Here is a 19,730-nt window from a genome sequence, read left to right on the forward strand (position 1 = left end):
GTGTTCTTCTCTGACCTCCTGCTGGCCGACTGTCACCTACAGGACGAACAGCGGGCGGGCAAGGGAACGTGGAAACTGAACACTAAGCTGTTGACCCCGGGAAACATCGAAGAGCTCAAGAGGGATTACGCAGGTTGGAGAACCGTGAAGCCCCTCTTTGAGTCTCCAGTGGACTGGTGGGAAACGGTAAAAGGGAACATCAAGAGGTTCTTTATCCTCAAAGGTGTCCAGGAGGCGAGAGAGAGGCGGGGAAAACTGTCCCAGCTCCAGGAAAGTATGCAGAACCTGCTCCTGCTGCAGATGATGGGGGTCGATGTCACGGAGGACCTCAAGGAGGTGAAGGGCCAGCAAGCCTCGCTCTTTGCCTCTGAGGCCTCCAGGATAATCTTCTGGTCCAGGGTCCGCTCGGTGGAGCAGGACGAGACGTGCTCACGTTTCTTCTTCCAGAAGGTGCACAAAGAGAGCTCCGTGCTCAGCAGCCTGAAGAAAGAAGATGGCTCGGTAACGTCATCTCAGGCTGACGTCATGAGGATCAGCAAATCCTTCTATGCCAGCCTGTATGACTCGAAGCCAACCGACAGCGCGGCCTCCCAGTCGTTCTTGTCCTCTATCACGGAGGTCCTAGATGACGGAACACGAGAGAGGCTGGACCAGCCGCTATCTCTGGATGAGCTGACCAAGGCCCTCGAGTCCTTCGAAAAGAATAAAACTCCCGGAAGCGACGGCTTACCGGTCGAGATTTATTCCGCTCTTTGGGACTTGATCGGCCAGGGCCTGCTGGAGGTGTATGTCAGTATGCTTCGAGCAGGTACCATGAGTGAATCCATGAGGAAAGGCATCATCACCCTCATCTACAAGCGGAAGGGGGAGAGGGAGGAAATTAGAAATTGGAGACCGATCTCACTGTTAAATGCAGACTACAAAATCTTGTCAAAGGTCATCGCCAACCGGGTCAGGTCTGCTCTGGGATCGGTGATCCACCCGGACCAAACCTGTGCTGTACCGGGCAGGAAGATCTCTGAGAGTCTTGCACTCCTCAGGGATACGATCGCCTACGTGCAGGACAGGGGGGTGGACACCTGCCTCATCAGCCTGGACCAGGAGAAAGCCTTTGACAGGATATCGCATACATATATGAGGGATGTCCTCTCCAAAATGGGCTTTAGGGAGGGAATCGGAAATTGGATCAGACTGCTCTACACCAACATTGTCAGTGTAGTCTCAATCAATGGGTGGGAATCAGATAGCTTCCCTGTAAGATCTGGAGTCAGGCAGGGATGCCCCCTCTCACCCGCCTTGTTTGTGTGTTGCATAGAGCCATTTGCCGAATCCATCAGGAAGGATGCGAGCCTGAGAGGGGTGACTATTCCTGGCAGCGGGGGCCTACAGGTTAAGACCTCCCTGTACATGGATGACGTCGCTGTTTTCTGCTCGGATCTGCTGTCCGTGCACAGACTCGTGTGCATCTGTGACCAGTTCGAACGGGCCTCGGGGGCCAAGGTAAACCGAGGCAAGAGCGAGGCCATGCTCTTCGGGAACTGGGCTGTCCAATCCTCTATCCCCTTCACCGTCAGGACTGACCACCTGAAGGTGCTGGGTATTTGGTTCGGGGGGGCTGGGGCATGCGCCAAGACCTGGGAGGAGCGGATCAGGAAGATGAGACAGAAACTAGGCAGATGGGGGCAACGGTCGCTCTCCATCGCGGGAAAAAACCTGGTCATCAGGTGTGAGGTACTCTCAGTATTGCTATATGTGGCACAGGTCTGGCCTATCCCCAGGACCTGTGCCGCCGCAGTCACCCGGGCCATCTTCCAATTCATTTGGAGATCAAAGATGGACCGGGTCCGAAGAGACTCAATGTACAAAGATCGGTGCAATGGGGGAAAAAACACGCCCAATGCCACCCTCACCCTGATGGCCACCTTTGTGTGTGTCTGCATCAAGCTGCGTGGATCCCCGGTACGCAAACACCAAGTGTCACTACGTACTGAGGTTCTACCTGTCCCTGGTGTTGCGAAGGATGGGCCTGGCCTCGCTGCCGCGGAACGCTGTGAGTAGTTGGACCGTTCCGTATCACCTGTCCTTCATGGAGAAATTATGAAGAAAAACACCTTTGACCACAAGTCCATCAGGAAGTGGTCAGCACGTAGCGTCCTTGAGACCCTTCGGGAAAAGGAGAGGGCGGATCCTGTCGAATGGTTCCCTGAGCAGACTGTCAAAGCCATTTGGCAGAATGCCTCATCGCCAGAACTTTCCAACAAGCACCAAGACGTGGCTTGGCTGGTGGTGAGAAGGGCTCTGCCTGTGAGATCCTTCATGCACGCCCGGACTCTCTGCCGCATCGCATGCTGCCCTCGAAGTGGCTGCGGGGGGGGACGAGACTGTCACACACCTCCTTCTGGAATGTGCCTATGCAGAGGAAGTCTGGAGAGGAATGCAGTGGTGCTTGTCGAGGTTCGTCCCGAACAGCGCCGTGACGCGTGACTCCGTGCTCTACGGTCTGTTCCCCAGGACTCACACCGAGACGAACATTAACTGCGCCTGGAAGATCATCAACTCGGTAAAGGACACTCTCTGGGCGGTCCGAAACCTGTTGATCTTCCAGCTGAAGGAGTTGACCCCGACCGAGTGTTGCAGACTGGCACATTCCAAGGTCCAAGACTACGTGTTGAGGGACGCGCTGAAGCTTGGGGCAGCTGCCGCCAAGGCGCGGTGGGGAAAGACCACCGTGTAAGATCGGCCTGCCTAAAGAAGAACAGGGGGCCCATGCGGACGTTTTTTGGGCTCTACTGATGCCTCAGCCAAATATATGTATAAGATTGAAAAATGCACAGACCTGTATATGACAAGGATAAATTCGAATCTGTGTTTGTAAATGTGGACATATGTATGGCATGACCAAATGTACAGACCATCAAATCATTTTATGAATAAAGTATATTTTTGAAATTAAAAAAAAGCAATTACATTGGATGGGTGCCAGAGAGACCAGCCCTGTGTTTTGGTAAGATTAGAGTAACTTTACCTTGCTCTACCTGGTCAGACTTTCGTGCACTTTTCTCGTACTGTAACATGTCTGCAAGCATCCCATCTTGGATGTGCGTTCCTATTTTCTGTCACAAATAAGAGACAATTTTATGATCTTTCTGTTCTGGCCATAACATGGTTGGATCTGTTAACTTGTTTTGAATTTTTAATTTAATTTTCTTTTCAAAACAGGCCGTGCTTTTGCAACAAATTCTCTTCAGGATTAAAACATAAAGGATGGTTTATTCAAGCACCCAAACAAAGGGGGATGATTTTTGCAACATATACAGATAGATGAGCATATGAAGAAAAGAGAAAATTAAGGAAAAGAAATTACAATGAAGATTTTTTTTTAAATGGGCATTAATTCACATGAATCAGAGTTTAGTAAGTCATTGTCCACTAAAGGTAATTGTATTTGATGGATCTGGCAGAATCCCATTCATTAGGCGATTGGATACGGTGGGTGCAGTTGAATGCGTAACAATATGATTCTTGTGGATTAGATTAGATTAGATTACTTACATGTGGAAACAGGCCCTTTGGCCCAACAAGTCCACACCGACCCTCCGAAGCGCAACCCATCCAGACCCATTCCCCTACATTTACCCCTTCACCTAACACCACGGGCAATTTAGCATGGCCAATTCACTTTTTTCAAGGAATAGATTTATTTCCAGAAGTCAGTTCTTACGAGAGATTCAATGTGGAGATAAGCTGTAACTGGGAATATTTCTACTTGTTGTTTGTTCCAATGTCAAGAAAACAATCTAAGAGTTCAAAACTGTATAATTAAAGCTACTCTTAAAAAAAAAGAGAGGTTTCAGACATGTGACAGGATTCATGGATGTGTCAACTCAACCGAATGAGGTGATTTTGTTGTCTCTGGTCAAAGGCAATTCTGCATTGTGTGAGGTAACTGTGGAGCCAGTAGCACCATCTCAGCCATAATAATTTTCAATGTTTCCTTTGTTCAGAACTTGCTGGGGTAGATGCTGTTTGTATGGGTTTTACTGTAATGTTCACACACAATGGAGGTGTGAATTCCCAATGAGATGAAAATTTATACCCTAATATTTGCTGAAAATTTCTAGAAGCAAGCAACTTGCTCATCTAGCAGTCATTTAAAATCCAATAAAAATTAAATAGGGGAACATAGTTCCTTTAAAGATATTGCTTAATGCCTTGTGGCATGCCATGTATGTTTATTTACAGAACTGAAAATTAGAATCTTACATCTTGATACATAAGTATATCGTAGTTTCTCCATGTGTCTCTATGTATGTGCAACATACAATCAAGTAAAATTAATACTTAATTAACACCTACCACAACCTTTTTCTCCCTAACCATCAACTCCATTCTCTCTCTGGCTTTTGTCTGAGGCTGAGCCAGGCTCTGCACAACTTCAGTGTTACATTTCAGTGCAAGTCCAGAATAAGTTTCTGACCACATATCCATTCCATCAGCCCTTTCCTTAACTTTATCTCCACCTGAAATCTCACCCGTGCCTTTATTACCTCTAAATGTTCTTACTATTCAAATGCACTCCAGACCTGTCTTCCACCGTCCATAAATTTCAGCTCATCCAAAACCCGCTGCCTCTATTCCCACCTCCCACTGAGTTCTAATCACTCTATCAGGCCTGTCTTTCATTATCTATGTAGACTTTTATTCTGGCCAAGTTTCAGTTTGTAAGTTTTGCACTCTTGTTTTCTTTCTGGTCTCATCCCTTCCCATCTTTGTAATCTTCTCCAGATAGAGCCATACAGAATGGAAACAGACCCTCAGTCTAACCAATCCATGCCAAACGTAATCACAAACTAAACTAGTCCCACCTGCCTGCTCCTGGCCCATATCTGGCAATAGTTGAAGAGTGTGGTGCTGGAAAAGCACAGCTGGTTAGGCAGCATCCGAGGAGTAGGAGAATCGACATTTTGGGCATAAGCCCTTCATCAGGAATGCCTGATTCTGATGAAGGGTTTTTGCCCGAAACGTCGATTCCCCTGCTTCACGGATACTGCCTGACCGGCTGTGCTTTTCCAGCACCACACTCTTCGACTCTGATCTCCAGCATCTACAGTTCTCACTTTCTCCATATCTGACAACACTGGATTTAGTACTGTGCAGTGAGGCAGACTTGATGAGGGAGCTTAAGGTGAAGGAACCCTTAGGAGGCAGTGATCATAAAATGATTGAATTTACTCTGCAGTTTGAGAGGGACAGAATAGAATCAGAGGTAACAGTATTGCAGCTGAATAAAGGCAATCATAGAGGCATGAGGGAGGAGCTGGGTTGAATTGACTGCAAGAGGAGCCTAGCGGGAAAGACAGTGGAGCAGCAATGGCAGGAGTTTCTGACAGTAATTCAGGAGACACAGCAGAGATTCATCCCAAGGGAAAAAGACATATGATACAGGGACGATGAGGCAACCATGGCTGACTAGCGAAGTCAGGGATAGCATAAAAGCAAAAGAGGAAGCATATAATGTGGTGAAGGACATTGGGAAACCAGAGGATTGGGAAGCTTACAAAGACCAATAGAGGGCAATAACAAAAGAAATGAGGGAGATTAAACATGAGGGTAAGCTAACCAGTAATATAAAGGAAGTGTTTCTTTAGATATGTAAAGAGCAAAAGAAAGGCAAAAGTAGACATTGGGCCACTGGAAAGTGAAACTGGAGAGATAATAGGGAGCAAGGAAATGGCTTGAGGAACTGAATAATTACTTCGCGTTAGTCTTCATGGTGGAAGACACATGTAATGTCCCAATAATTGAAGAGAGTGAGGGGGCAAAGCAGAGTATGGTGGCCGAGAAGGTGCTGGAAAACCTGAATGGCTTGATGTTAGTAAATCACCTGGACCAGATGGACTACACCCCAGATTTCTAAGGGAGATAGCTGAAGAGAGTGTGAAGACATTAGTGGTGATCTTTCAGGAATCGCTCGAGTCGGGGGGGTCCCAGAAGACTGGAAAATTGCTAACATGTATTAAAAGAGAGTAAGGCAAAAGACTGTAAATTACAGACCGATTACACTAAACCCGATCCTGCAATCCATTCTGAAGGATGAGATTTCTGAATACTTGGAAGTATATAGTAAAATAGGGCAAAGTCAGCATGGCTTTATCAAAGGGAGGTCATGCCTGGAAAATCTGCTAGAATTCTTTGAATTAGACCATGGAGAGCCAATGGATGTTATCTATCCAGACTTGAAGGCTTTTGACAAGATGCTGTACAGGAGGATACTGAGTCAAATGAGGGCCCATGATGTTTGAGGCAAGGTGCTATCATGGACAGAAGCTTGGCTGTCTGGCTGAAAGAAGAGAGTGGGGATGGAAGGGTCCTTCTCAGGATAGCAGCCAGTGACAAGTGGTACTCTACAAGGCTCAGTGTTGGGACCACAACTTTTCACTTTACACATTAGTGATCTAGGTGAAGGAACTGAGGGCACTCTGGCTAAGTTTGCAGACGATACAAAGATAGGTAGAGGGACAGGTAGCATTGAGGAGATGGAGAGGCTGCAGAAGGATTAACAAAGGTTAGAAAAGTGGGCAAAGAAATGGCAGGTGAAGTACAACATGGGAAAGTGTGAGGTCAGACACATTGGTAGGGAGAATAGAGGCATGGACTATTTTCTAAATGGGGAGCAAATTCAGAAGTCTGAAGTGTAAAGAGACTTGGGAGTTTTAGTCCAGGATTCTCTCAAGGTAAACTGATCAGTAGTTAGGAAGGCAAATGCAATGATGGCATTTATTTTGAGAGGACTTGAATATAAAAGCAGGGATGTACTTCTGAGGCTCTATAAGGTTCTGGTCAGACCACATTTGGAGTACTGTGTGCAGTTTTAGGCCCCATATCTTAAGAAGGATGTACTAGCCCTGGAGCGTGTTCAGAGGAGGTTCACAAGAATGATCCCAGGAATGAAAAGCTTAACATATGAGAAGCATTTGAAGACCCTGGGTAGATATTCGATGGATTTTAGAAGGATGAGGGGGGATCTAGTTGAAATTTACAGAATACTGAATGGCCTGGACAGAGTAGATGTTGGGAAGATGTTTCCATTGGTAGGTGCGATTAGGATCCAAGCGCGCAACCTTAGCATAAGGGGAAGACCTTTTAGAATGGGAATAAGGAGAAACTTCTTCAGCCAGAGAGTGGGGAATCAATGGAATTCATTGCCACAGAAAGCTATGGAGGCCAGGTCATTGAATATATTTAAGATTGAGATTTTCAAGGGGATCAAGGGTTATGGAGAAAAAGTGAGAGAATGAGGTTGAGAAACTTATCAACCACGAACGAGTGGTGGGGCAGACTCAATGAGCTAAATGGCCTAACTTCTGCTCCTTTGTCTTGTGGTCTTACATCCCTCCAAACCTTTCCTATCCATATACGTATCCAAATGTCTTTTAAATGTTGTAATTGTACCCACATCCACCACTTCCTCAGGAAATTCATTCCACTTGCGTACCACCCTCTGTGTAAAGAATTTGCCCCTCATGTCTTTTTAAAATCTCTCTCTCTTTCACCTTAAAAATGTGCCCCCTTAACTTGAAATTCCCAGTCCTAGGGAAAAGAGAGCTACCATTAACTATGTCTCTATCTCTCAGTATTTTATAAACTTCTGTCCGGTCGCCTCTCAACCTCATACGCTCCAGTGAAAAAATCCCAGCCTTTCCAGCCCTTCTTTATAACTCAAACCTTTCACACCTGTCAACTTTCTGGTAAATTTCTTCTGAAACCTCTCTAGCTTAATAATATCCTTTCTAAAACTGTGCAACCAGATCTGGACACAGTATTCCAGAAAAGGCCTCAGCAAAGTCCTGTGTAACTTCAACATGATTTCCCAACTCCTATACTCAAATAACTGAGCAATGAAGGCTAGCACAAGGGGGCACAGCTTCAAATTGAGGCATGATAGATATAGGACAGATGTCAGAGGTAGTTTCTTTACTCAGTAGTAGGGGCATGGAATACACTGCCTACAATAGTTGTAGACTAGCCAACTTTACAGGCATTTAAATGGTCATTGGATAAGCATATGGATAGGAATGGAATAGTGTAGATTAGATGGGCTTCAGATTGGTTTAACAGGGCAGCGCAACATCAAGGGCCGAAGGGCCTGTAGTGTTCTATGTTCGAATGAAGGCAAGCATACCAAATGTCTTTTTAACCACCCTTTTATGGCTGTGATGATTCTCAGTCTTAAATTGGTGCCCCTTGATTCTGACACTATATCCCCTGGTCCAAGACTGTCTCAGAGGGGAAACATCCTCTCAACATTTACCTGGTCATGTCCTTTAAAAATCCTGTATGTTTCAGTGACATCACCTCTCATTCTTCTAAACTCTGGTGAGTAGCGTTCCAACCTGCTTATCCTTTGCTCATAAGACAGGATCACCCTAATGAGCCTTCTCTGAATTGTCTCCAATGAAGTTATGTTAAATAAGGGGAACAACACTGCTCACACTATTCCAGATGTGGTCTCACCAGCAGTTTGTACAGTCACAGTAAGTCTTGCTGCTTCTCATCCCCCAGAGCATAAAAATAGCTGGATTCCCCCTAACAAACAGTTTTCTGCGCAGACCTGCCTGAATAGTAGCGATGCCCCATCCTCCTTATATGTAACAACCTGGAGTTGCCTCCTCCACTGCACCTGAAGAAAATAGCCTTGATTTCCCTTTTCCCACTGACTAAACGATCCAGATGCCATCCACGTAATCCTATGTAAAACTGCCTGGACTCTGTCCGTCAGGGAAAATGCCCCTAATTTCCACCACACTCCAAAATACAGCATCTCCTGCACCCCAAATTGTAATTGTCTCATAATTGATAACTCTGCTTGCTCTGAAATTTCCTCTCTCCACCTCATGCCTCTCTGTCTCCTAAGATGCTCCTTTAAACCAACCTCCTTGATCAAGCTTTCAGTCAGTTGTCCTAATTTCTCTTTGTTAATCAGCGTCCAGATTTTTTTGGTTGACTCTCATGTGAAGTGCCTTAGAACATTTTACTACATTAAAGATCCTGTGTCAATATTATCTGATGTAGTCATGGAGATTAATCCCTTGCTCCGAGATACTCCTGGATAGTCCTGGAGGGTTGGCAATCCTAGTCTTCACTCATGGAGAAAATGACTGAAGTCTTAATAGCCTACTGTCTACAGAGAAAGGCAGCATTAAGTATATTATATGCAGTGCCTTTGGTCTAGAGTATGCATTTAGATTAGATTAGATTACTTACAGTGTGCAAACAGGCCCTTCGGCCCAACAAGTCCACACCGACCCGCCGAAGCGCACCCACCCAGACCCATTCCCTTACATATAACCCTGCACCTAACACTACATGGCCAATTCACCTAACCTGCACATCTTTGGACTGTGGGAGGAAACCGGAGCACCCGGAGGAAACCCACGCAGACACAGGGAGAATGTGCAAACTCCACACATAAGTACCCACAGTCCACACAAGTATCATGGGAGTGATTAGATACCATTGTAAATTCCCTGCATACTGAAACCAGTCATGCTCACAAAGAGTACAGACAAAGCTATGTCACTCTGTCCTTAGTTATCATCGAGTGTTTGTTGTATATTCTCTCAATCCTTAGTGGTGTTCCTGTGGCTACTGAAAGTGAATCTCATATTATAGAGCACTGAAGGAGGCCAATCAATCCATTGTGCCCATGCCAGCCTTTTCAAAGATTACCCCATTAGTCCTGGTCTCAGAATAGAATCATTGAATGGTTATGGCACAGAAGTAAGCTTTCCTCATAGCCCAAAAAACATTTCCTTTTCAAGTATTTATCCAATTCATTTTTGAAATTTATTATTAAATCTTCTTCCAGCAATCTTTCAAGTATTGCATTCGAGGTCATAAGAACTCACTGTGGAAAGGCTAAGACCCAAGGGCACAGCCTCAGAGTGAAGGCGTCATCCTTCAGAACTGAGATGAAGATGAATTTATTTAAGCAGAGGGTGATGAATGTGTGGAGCCCATTGCCACAGAAGGCTGTGGAGGCCAAGTCACTGAGTGCATTTAAGACAGAGACATACAGGTTTTTGATTAGTAAGGAGTTTAAGTGATATAAGGAGGAGGCAGGAGAGTCAGGGTGAGAAACATACAAACTATGATTGAATGGCAAAGCAGACTCAATGAGCTAAATGGCAAAATTCTGTTCCTATATCTTACAGTATTGAGTCCAAAATAAAGTCTCCTAATCTCACCTGGTTCTTTTGCCCATCATTTTAAGATTTGTGTACTCTCTCGATCAACACTCTTGATAGTGGGAGCAATTTCTTCCTAACAACTCGTTATCAGAACCCTTCATAATTTTGAATGCCTCTGTTCTAAGAAAAACAATTCCTGGGAAATGATCTCATAAATTATGCTGAATTGAAATAAGACAATTGGGTCTGTGGTTTCCATATGTTCTGATCACACGTTTTGAATAGAAACACCATATTAGTGTGCACTATCTCCCAAGGTCCAGTGAATCTGTCACAATGATTGATACAGAGCAGGTGAAATATGCCAGAAGTTTGGAAGCAACATCTTCTGATTTTCTGACTGGTTCTGGCCAATGGTGTTGTGCATCAATTTTTTTTTGTTTCAGATAAAGCTATTCTGTACAAAAACAGTGCAATTTCTCTTTTGCAGCACATGTTCGACGTACCAGTGTGGCAAGCAGTCAGATTGGAGCCTAATCCTTCATTTTAATTTCTCTTTGTTTTCCTTTCAGCAACCACTGCTGACCGATTTTACAGAATAGATCGAGCACAGGTAAGAATAGACTCCCAAGTGATGAATAACATGTTAGCTTTTGTTGATTAATAGCTTCACTGATAGCGGTTACCAAGTAGTCTTCTGAATTGCATCCTGCTGAACTAAACACAGGCCAAGTTTTATGGGATGCCACTAACTCTGTAGCTACTAGTTCCCAGCAAATTTCTAGATTCAACAACTTTTGTGAAACAGAATTAGTCTTGCTGCAGAGGTATACGAGATGGTTAACTCAGCACTAGTTTTGCAGCATGTCTTTTCATCATTCTGCTCCTGGGGTTTGCATTGAAGTCTTAAGGTGTCTATATGAAATGGGACCATGGCAGTCTCACTCCAGATGCAATTAAAAGAATGTCACAATGATCCACATTACTTCCTAGCCAATTAAGATTTGAAGTGTCGTCAATGGTTATTAATCTATAACAGTCAGCAGCCAATTTTCACACCGTAATCTCCCAGAAACAGCAGCACAACAGGTGATCATCTATTTTATTATTTTAGTTATGACATGAATGTTGGTAGGGACATTTCACTGTCTCTGGCTATGATAACATTTCTGTGCATTTGGGAGGGCATATTAGATCTCAATTTAACATCTCTTCCAAAAGATGGCACCTTTGATAGTTTGGCGCTCTCTCAGTACAGTGCTGTATTAAGGTATCAGTATCTGAAGAGCACTTTTAGATTTATGGATTCAGGCATGAATGTTACTACTAACTTTCTGATATGGTGCTCAATGTCTATATGACAGCTTATGTTTCTAACCTCGTGCAAAGGCCATAAAGATAATTGTATGTATAATACAAACATCATACTAATTAAGTAGAAATGCTCCTGTTTTCTTGGGACAAGCAAGACTGTGCACAACTTTCGCAGTCCCTTTCAGCCTGAACTGAATTTCTGACTCCATATTTTCTTCATTACAAAGACTACCTCTCTTCCCCCCCCCCCCACCCCCTTCAGCTTGTCTGTGGCTATCCTACATCACCCCAACTACCACAGATACTCCAGTCCATGCCTTTGTCACCTTGTGATGTGATAATTGTAGTTGTGTTCTGACTGGAAAGTTCAGTAGTTCAGTTCCTTTTAAAATTCTGAAGGCCTCCATTCTATTCTGTAAGGCGAATTAGTCAGAGGTATATATAGAGCAGGGGAATGGGTCTGGGTGGGTTACTCTTCAGATGGTCAGTGTGGACTTATTGAGCCCAAAGATCTGTTTCCACACTGTAGGGATTCTATTCTAATCTAATCTATTCCATGAAAGGTTCCGCTTGCTCGTCATAAGAGTCATAGAGATGTACTGTGCGGAAACAGACCCTTCGTCCAACCCGTTCATGCTGTCCAGATATCCCAACCCACTCTAGTCCCAATTGCCAGCACTTGGCCCATATCCCTCCAAACCCTTCCTATTCATATACCCATCCAGTTGCCTTTTAAATGTTGTAATTGTACCAGCCTCCACCACTTCCTTTGGCAGCTCATTCCATATACGTACCATCCTCTGCGTGAAAAAGTTACCCCTTAGGTCCATTTTGTATCTTTCGCCTCTCACCCTAAACCTATGCCCTTTAGTTGTGGACTCCCCCATCCCAGGGAAAAGACTTTGTCTATTTATCCTATCTATGCCCCTCATGATTTTATAAACCTCGATGAAGTCATCCTTCAGCCTCCAACGCTCCAGCCTGTTCAGCCTCTCCCTATAGTTCAAATCCTCCAACCCTGGCAACATCCTTGTAAATCTTTTGTGAACCCTTTCAAGTTTCACAACATCCTTCTGATAGCAAGGAGACCAAAACTGCATATAATATTCCAACAGTGGCCTCATCAATGTCCTATACAGCCATAAAATGACCTCCCAACTCCTGTACTCAATACTGTGACCAATAAAGGAAAGCATACCGAATGCCGCCTTCACTATCCTATCTACCTGCGATTCTACATTCAAGAAGCTAGGAACCTGCACCCCAAGACCTCTCTGTTCAGCAACACTCCCTAGAACCTTACCATTAAGTGTATAAGTCCTGCTAAGATTTGCTTTTCCAAAATGCAGCACCACGCATTTATCTGAATTAAACTTCATCTGCCACTCTTCAGCCAATTGGCCCATCAAGATCCCATTGTAATGCGAGGTAACGTCCTTCACTGTCCACTACACCTCCAATTTTGGTGTCATCTGCAAACTTAGTAACTGTACCTCCTGTGTTCATATCCAAATCATTTATGTAAATGACAAAAAGTAGAGGGCCCAGCACCGATCCCTGTGGCGCTCCACTGGACACAGGCCTCCAGTCTGAAAAACAACCCTCCACCACCACCCTCTGTCTTCTACCTTTGAGCCAGTTCTGTATCCAAATGGCTAATTCTCCCTGTATTCCATGAGATCGAACCTTGCTAACCAGTCTCCCATGGGGAACCTTGTCGAATGCCTTACGCAAGTCCATATAGATCACATCTACCGCTCTGCCCTCATCAATCTTCTTTGTTACTTCTTCAAAAAACTCAATCAAGTTTATGAGACATGATTTCCCACGCACAAAGCCATGTTGACTATCCCTAATCAGTCCTTGCCTTTCTAAATCCTGTCCCTCAAGGTTCCCTTCAACAACTTGCCCACTGCCAACGTCAGGCTTACCAGTCTATGGTTCCCTGACCTGTCCTTACCACTGTTTTTAAATAATGCTACTACGTTAGCCAACCTCCAGTCTTCTGGCACCTCACCTGTGACTATTGATGATACAAATATCTCAGCAAGAGGCACAGCAATCACTTCCTTACTAGTTTAAATCCTCCTGAGCAACTCTAGTAAATCTCCCTGCCAATTCAGGTGCAATTCAGCCTTCATGTACGGGTCACTTCTACCCCAGAAGAGTTTCCAATGATCCAAAAATGTGGATACATCAGCTCCTCAGCCACACATTCATCAGCTCTATCCTCCTATTTCTACCCTCACTGACTCATGGCACCGTGAGTAATCCAGGTATTACTCCCCTTGAGGACCTCTTTTTTTTTAAAATTCCTGCCTAGCTTTCTATATTCTTCCTTCAGAATCTCATTCTTTTTCCTTCCTATGTCGTTAGTTCCAATGTATACAATGATCGCCTTCTGGTCCCTCTCCCCTATGAGAACATATGCACCTATGCACCCACTCTGAGACATCCTTAGCCCTGACACCAAGGAGGTAACATACCATTCTGATTTTTCACTGCTGGCCGTAGAAGCATCTGTCTATGCCTCTGACTAGAGAGTCCCCTAACACAATTGATCACTCAGAGCCCAACATAACTCTCATTACATTAGAGCTTATCTTGATACCAGAAACCTGGCTGTTCGTTCTACATTCCCCTGAAAGCCCATCACCCATTACATTTTCCAAAGCAGCATACTTGTTTGTAATACAGATAACCACAGAAGACTCCTATACTACCTGCCTCCGTCTCCTATCTTTCTTGGAGGTAACCCATCTACCTGACTATATCTGCAGCTTTCCTCCCTTCCTATAAGTGCCGTGCATCACACCCCCAGCTCTTGTAAATTCCTCATTGCCTATGACTGTTGCTCCAACTGATCCATTTAATCTGACAGGATTTGTAACCAATGACGTTTATTGCAGATATAATCCTCAGTAACACGTAAACGCTCTCTAAACTCCCACATCCGACAAGAAGAGTATATCACTCTACTAAAGGCCACTTTGCTTCTTCTAATCTACAGACCTAGAAAATAGCACCGTCTTATTGCTGTATAAAACACTGCTCCAGGCTAACTTAATACTTATGGCTTATATTTTTAAACTTTAATCAAGAGACAGATCCCAATAAAAACATACAATCAAGAAAGAACCCACCTTATTCACTGTTGTAGATTTACAGCAAGGCTACACTTAAAACTATCCACTTATCTGTTTCTGTGCTGTAACCTCTCCCAAACAGGTTCCTCCAAGGTCAGCTGTGAATTTCACTGTTTGCACTTGATGGTTAACCATGTTTCTGATATTACTACCTGCTTTTCTTTGAACTTGCTGAACCTTGTTTTATTTTTAATCATTCATGGATGTGGGCATCGCTGGCTGGACCAGCATTTACTGCCCATCCCTAATTGTCCTTGACAAGGTGGTGGTGAACTGCCTTCTTGAAACACTGTCGTCCATTTGGTGTTGGTACATCCACAATGCCATTAGGAAGGGAATTCCAGGATATTGACCCAGCGACAGTGATGGAATGGCGATACATTTGCAAGTCAGGATGGTGAAAAGGAATTCATTAAATATATCAGTGATTGTTTTTTTGAACAGTATGTAAAGAAACCGACGAGGGAGCAAGCTATCCTAGTTCTAGTCCTGTGTAATGAAACAGGAATAATTAATGATGTCATAGTTAGGGATCCTCTTGGAAGGAACGATCACAGTACGGTTGAATTTGATAGAAAGTGCGAAGATGAAATCCACTACCAGGGTCCTGTGCTTAAAAAAAGGAGATTACACTTGGATGAGTTGAGCTGGAAGCAAAGACTTCATGGCAGGGCAGTTGCTGAACAGTGGAGGACTTTCAAAGCAATTTTTCAAGGACCTCAGCAAAAGTATATACTTATGTAAAGGTAGGAAAAGGGCCAATCTGCCATAGATGTCTAAGGAAATAAGGGAGGCTATCAAACAGAATGAAAAAAGATACAAAGTGTCTAAGGTTAGTGGGAAACCAGAAGATTGGGAAATCTTTAAAGGTTGACAGCCAAAAAAAAGCTATAAAGAAAATGAAGATGGATTATAAGAATAAGCAAGCTAAGACTATAAAGACAGATTGCAAAAGTTTCTAAAAGTGTATAAAATGAAAAAGAGTGGCTAAAGTAAGCATTGGTCCTTCAGAGGATGAGAAGAGGGATTTAGTAATGGGATTTGAGGAAATGGCCGAGGCACTGAACAGATATTTTGTGTCAGTCTTTACAGTTGAAGACAGGAATGACATGTCAGTAATTGACAAAGAGACAAAGGTAGGTGAGGACCTGGAAGCAATCTTTATTATGAAAGAGGTAGTGTTGGGCAAGCTGATGGAGCTAAGGGTAGACAGGTCTCCTGGCCCTGATGAAATGTACCCCAGAATACTAAAAGAGGTGGAAGGAGAATTGGCAAATGCACTTGTGGTAATTTTCCAAAATTCATTGGACTCTGGGACAGTTCCAGCAGATTGGAAAGCAGCAAATGTGACGCCACTGTTTACAAAGAGAGGTAGACAAAAGATAAGGAATTATAGACAGGCTAGCTTACCTTCTGTAGTGTGGAAAATGCTTGAGTCTATTATCAAGGAAGAAATAGCAAGGGATCTGATTAGAAATTGTCCCGTTGGGCAGATGCAGCATGGATTCATGAAGGGCAAGTCATGCTTAACTCACCTACTGGAATTCTGTGAAGACATTATGAGCACGGTGAACAATGGGTACCCAGTAGATGTGGTGTATCTAGATTTCCAAAAGGCATTTGACAAGGTACTGCACAAAAGGCTGTACATAACATAAGGACGCAAGGCATTATGGGTAATGTGTTAGCATAGATAGCGGATTGGTTAACCAACAGGAAGCAAAGAGTGGGAATAAATGTGTGCTCTTCTGGTTGGCAATCAGTGACTAGTGGTGTGCCTCAGGGGTCAGTGTTGGGACAGCAATTATTTACAATTTACATCAATGCTTTAGAGTTGTGGATCACTTGTAATATGTCAACGTTTGTGGATGACACTAAGATGAGTGAAAGTGCAAAGTGTGCAGTGGACTATGAAACTTTGCAAAGAGACATAGCTTAAGTGATTGGGCAAAGGCCTGGCAGATGGAGTACCATGTTCATAAAAGTGAAGTCATCCATTTCAGTAGGAATAACAGTAAAAAGGACTTTATTATTTGAATGACAAAAAATTGCAGCATGCTGTTGTGCAGAGGGACCTGGGTGTCCTTATGCATGAATCACAGAAGGTTGGTCTACAGGTGCAACAGGTAATTAAGAAAGCAAATAGAAATTTGTCCTTCATTGCTAAAGGGATTAAGTTTAGAAGCAGAGAGGTAATGTTGCAACTGTATAGAATGCTGGTGAGGCCACACCTGGAGTACTGCGTGTACCTTTGGTCTCCTTACTTGAGAAAGGATGTTACTGGCGCTGGAGGGGATGCAGAGGAGGTTCACTAGGTTGATTCCAGAGTTGAGGAGGTTGGCTTATGAGGAGAGACTGAGTAGGCTGGGATTATATTCATTGGAATTTAGAAGAATGAGGGGCAAATCTTATATAAAATTATGAAGGAATAGATAGGATAGAAGTAGAGAGGATATTTCCACTGGTAAGTGCAACTAGGAATAGAGGGCATAGCCTCAAAATGAGGGGGAGCAGATTTAGGACTGAATTGAGAAGGAACTTCTTCACCCAGATGGTGTGAACCTGTGGAATTCCCTGCCCAGTGAAGTAATTGAGGCTTCCTCAGTAAATCTTTTTAAAGCTAAGGTAGAATTGTTTTTCGAACAGTAAAAGAATTAAGGGTTATGGTGTGAGGGTGGGGAAGTGAAGCTGAGGCCACAAAATGATCAGCCATGATCTTAATGAATGGTGGAGCAGGCTCAAAGGCCAAATGGCCTACTCCTCCTAGTTCCTATGTTCTTAGATGAGTAGCTTGGAGGGGATCTTGCAGATGGTACTATTTCCAGGAATCAGCTGTCCTTTTTCTTCCAAGTGCGGTGCACCAAAGATGTTGTTTCCAGGGCTATAACTAATATCATCCGTCTGGGGATATTCTTTTCATGGCTTCCCACCTTGCAGCATCTTCCCCCCCTCCCCACCCTGGCCTCCGCCCCTCCACCCAGCAGTTTTCATTAACTTTCCAAAATCCACAAGTAGGAATGCCATAATAAACCCATCGTTTCACCAGTGTTCAACTATTGATGTCCAATTGCTCTACACATCCATCCACTTTCAGGACAATCTGAGTGCTCTCTGTTTTTTCCCATGATTCAAGGCTGGAATAGTCCCCATCGACCAATGCCGTCCTCTGCCTTGCTGAGCTTGTTCTCTCATAGAATCATACAACACAGAAACAGAGCCTTCGGTCCAACCGGTCCGTGCTGACCATAATCCCAAGCTAAAGTAATCCCACTGGCCTGCACTTGGCCCATACAAAGTCATAGAAATGTCCAACACAGAAACAGATCCTTCTCTCCAACTCATCCACGCCAACCAAATATCTTATATAAATCTAATCCCATTTGCCAGCACCCGGCCCACATCCTGCTAAACCTTTCCTATTCATATACCCATCCAGATGCATTTTAAATGCTGTAATTGTCCCAAGCCGCCTCACTTCCTCTGGCAGCTCATTCCACACATGCATCACCTTCTGTGTGGAAAAAGTTGCCCTTAGGTCCCTTTCCCCTCTCACCTACACCTCTAGTTTTGGACTCACCCACCCCAAAGAAAATACTTTGTCTATTTATCCAATCCATGACTTTATAGACCCCGTAAGGTCACCCCTCAACCGCCAACACTCCAGAGAAAACAGCCCTAGCCTACTCCGACTCTCCCAATACTCAAACCCTCCAACTTTGATAACATCCTTGTAAATCTTTTCATGCAACTGAATAATTTTTCACTTCCTCCAAGAAAAAAAATTGTGGCCATGGTTACACACATGGGCCCTGGTAATGCCTGTCTTTCATTGAAGTTTCTGGAACATTCATTGTTCTAGTTCAACTTGAGTTTCCTCATACAACACTTTTCCAGTATATTGATTACTGTATTGATGTCACTTCCTGTTTTCATTTGGCTTTGGAAAGATTAATTGAATTTGTTTCTGATTAATTGAATCTGTCATCCCTCTGTCACTTTCAACACTCTAGCTCTGGCCCTGCCTTTTCCTTCCTTGACTTTGTGTCCATTCCTAGAGAGAGGCTGTCGCCTAATCATGGTAAAGCTAAAGACTCACATGGCTACCTGATTTGCACTTCTCCTCTCTTACACTTCCTGTAAGGACTACGTTCCATTCTCCTTGTTTCTTGATCCGTGTTGCATCGGTTCCGCTGATACCACCACCTTACACAGTGCTTCTCATTATGTCCTCCCTTTTCCAAGGATTTTCCCTCCCACTATGGTGGGCAAGGCTCTCAACTGTGTTTGATTTGTTTCTGCACGTTGGCCTTCACTCCTACCCCTTCCTCTCAGAACCATGATAGGGTTTCCCTTGTTCTCACTTTCCAACCAAATCAGCCACCATATTCAAAGTATCATCCTCCAGCATTTTGACCATTTCCACGATGGCACCTCCAACATCACATCCCCCTCCAATTCACTACACACAATGAAGCTTTCTCTGCATTTGAGAGATCAAACCCCGATTGGGTGATCGCTTTGCGGAACATCACCACTCAGTCTGCACGCGTGACCTGACTTTATGGTAACTTGCCATTTTAATACACCATCGTGCTCTTGTCTTCGCATTCCTGTCCTGGGTCTGCTGCAGTGTGCCAGTGAATTGGGAGTTGCAGTAGGCAATTCAGCACCTCAAATCTGCTCTGTCATTTGATAAGGTCATGACTGGTCTGATTGTAACCTCAAATCCACATTCCTGCCCAGTCATGATGAGATTTCACCCCCTTTCTCAATGAGAATAAAACAGAGGTGCAAATGCTGGAAATCTGAAACAAAAGCAGAAATTGCTGGAGAAACTCAACAGGTCTGGCAGCATCTGTGGAGAGAAAACAGAGTTAGAGTTTCGATCCAGTGAGCTCTCTTCAGAGCAGACCTACCTTTGCCTTAAAAAAACTTTGAAGACTCTACTTCCATCATCTTTTCAGGAAGAGATTTCCAAAACTCACGGCCATCTGAGAGGGGAAAAACTAATTCATCTGATCTCTGTTTTCACATTTTTAAAGAGTGATCCCCCAGTTCTGGATTTTCCCATAACAGAAAA

At 44.0% G+C, this 19,730-nt stretch overlaps 1 protein-coding gene across 10 annotated transcripts in view; it reads left to right on the plus strand.

The window, feature by feature from the left end:
• Positions 1-19,730, plus strand: part of dgkza (diacylglycerol kinase, zeta a) — a 790,120-nt gene that overhangs the window by 604,459 nt on the left and 165,931 nt on the right. For all 10 annotated transcript variants that reach the window (XM_072591939.1, XM_072591942.1, XM_072591938.1 and 7 more), the window contains one exon: positions 10,763-10,803. In XM_072591939.1, the coding sequence (XP_072448040.1) occupies positions 10,763-10,803 (41 nt within the window). The remainder of the gene's footprint in view (positions 1-10,762; positions 10,804-19,730) is intronic.

This window comes from Chiloscyllium punctatum, chromosome 22 (genome assembly GCF_047496795.1).
Source record: "Chiloscyllium punctatum isolate Juve2018m chromosome 22, sChiPun1.3, whole genome shotgun sequence".
Lineage (NCBI taxonomy): Eukaryota > Metazoa > Chordata > Chondrichthyes > Orectolobiformes > Hemiscylliidae > Chiloscyllium > Chiloscyllium punctatum.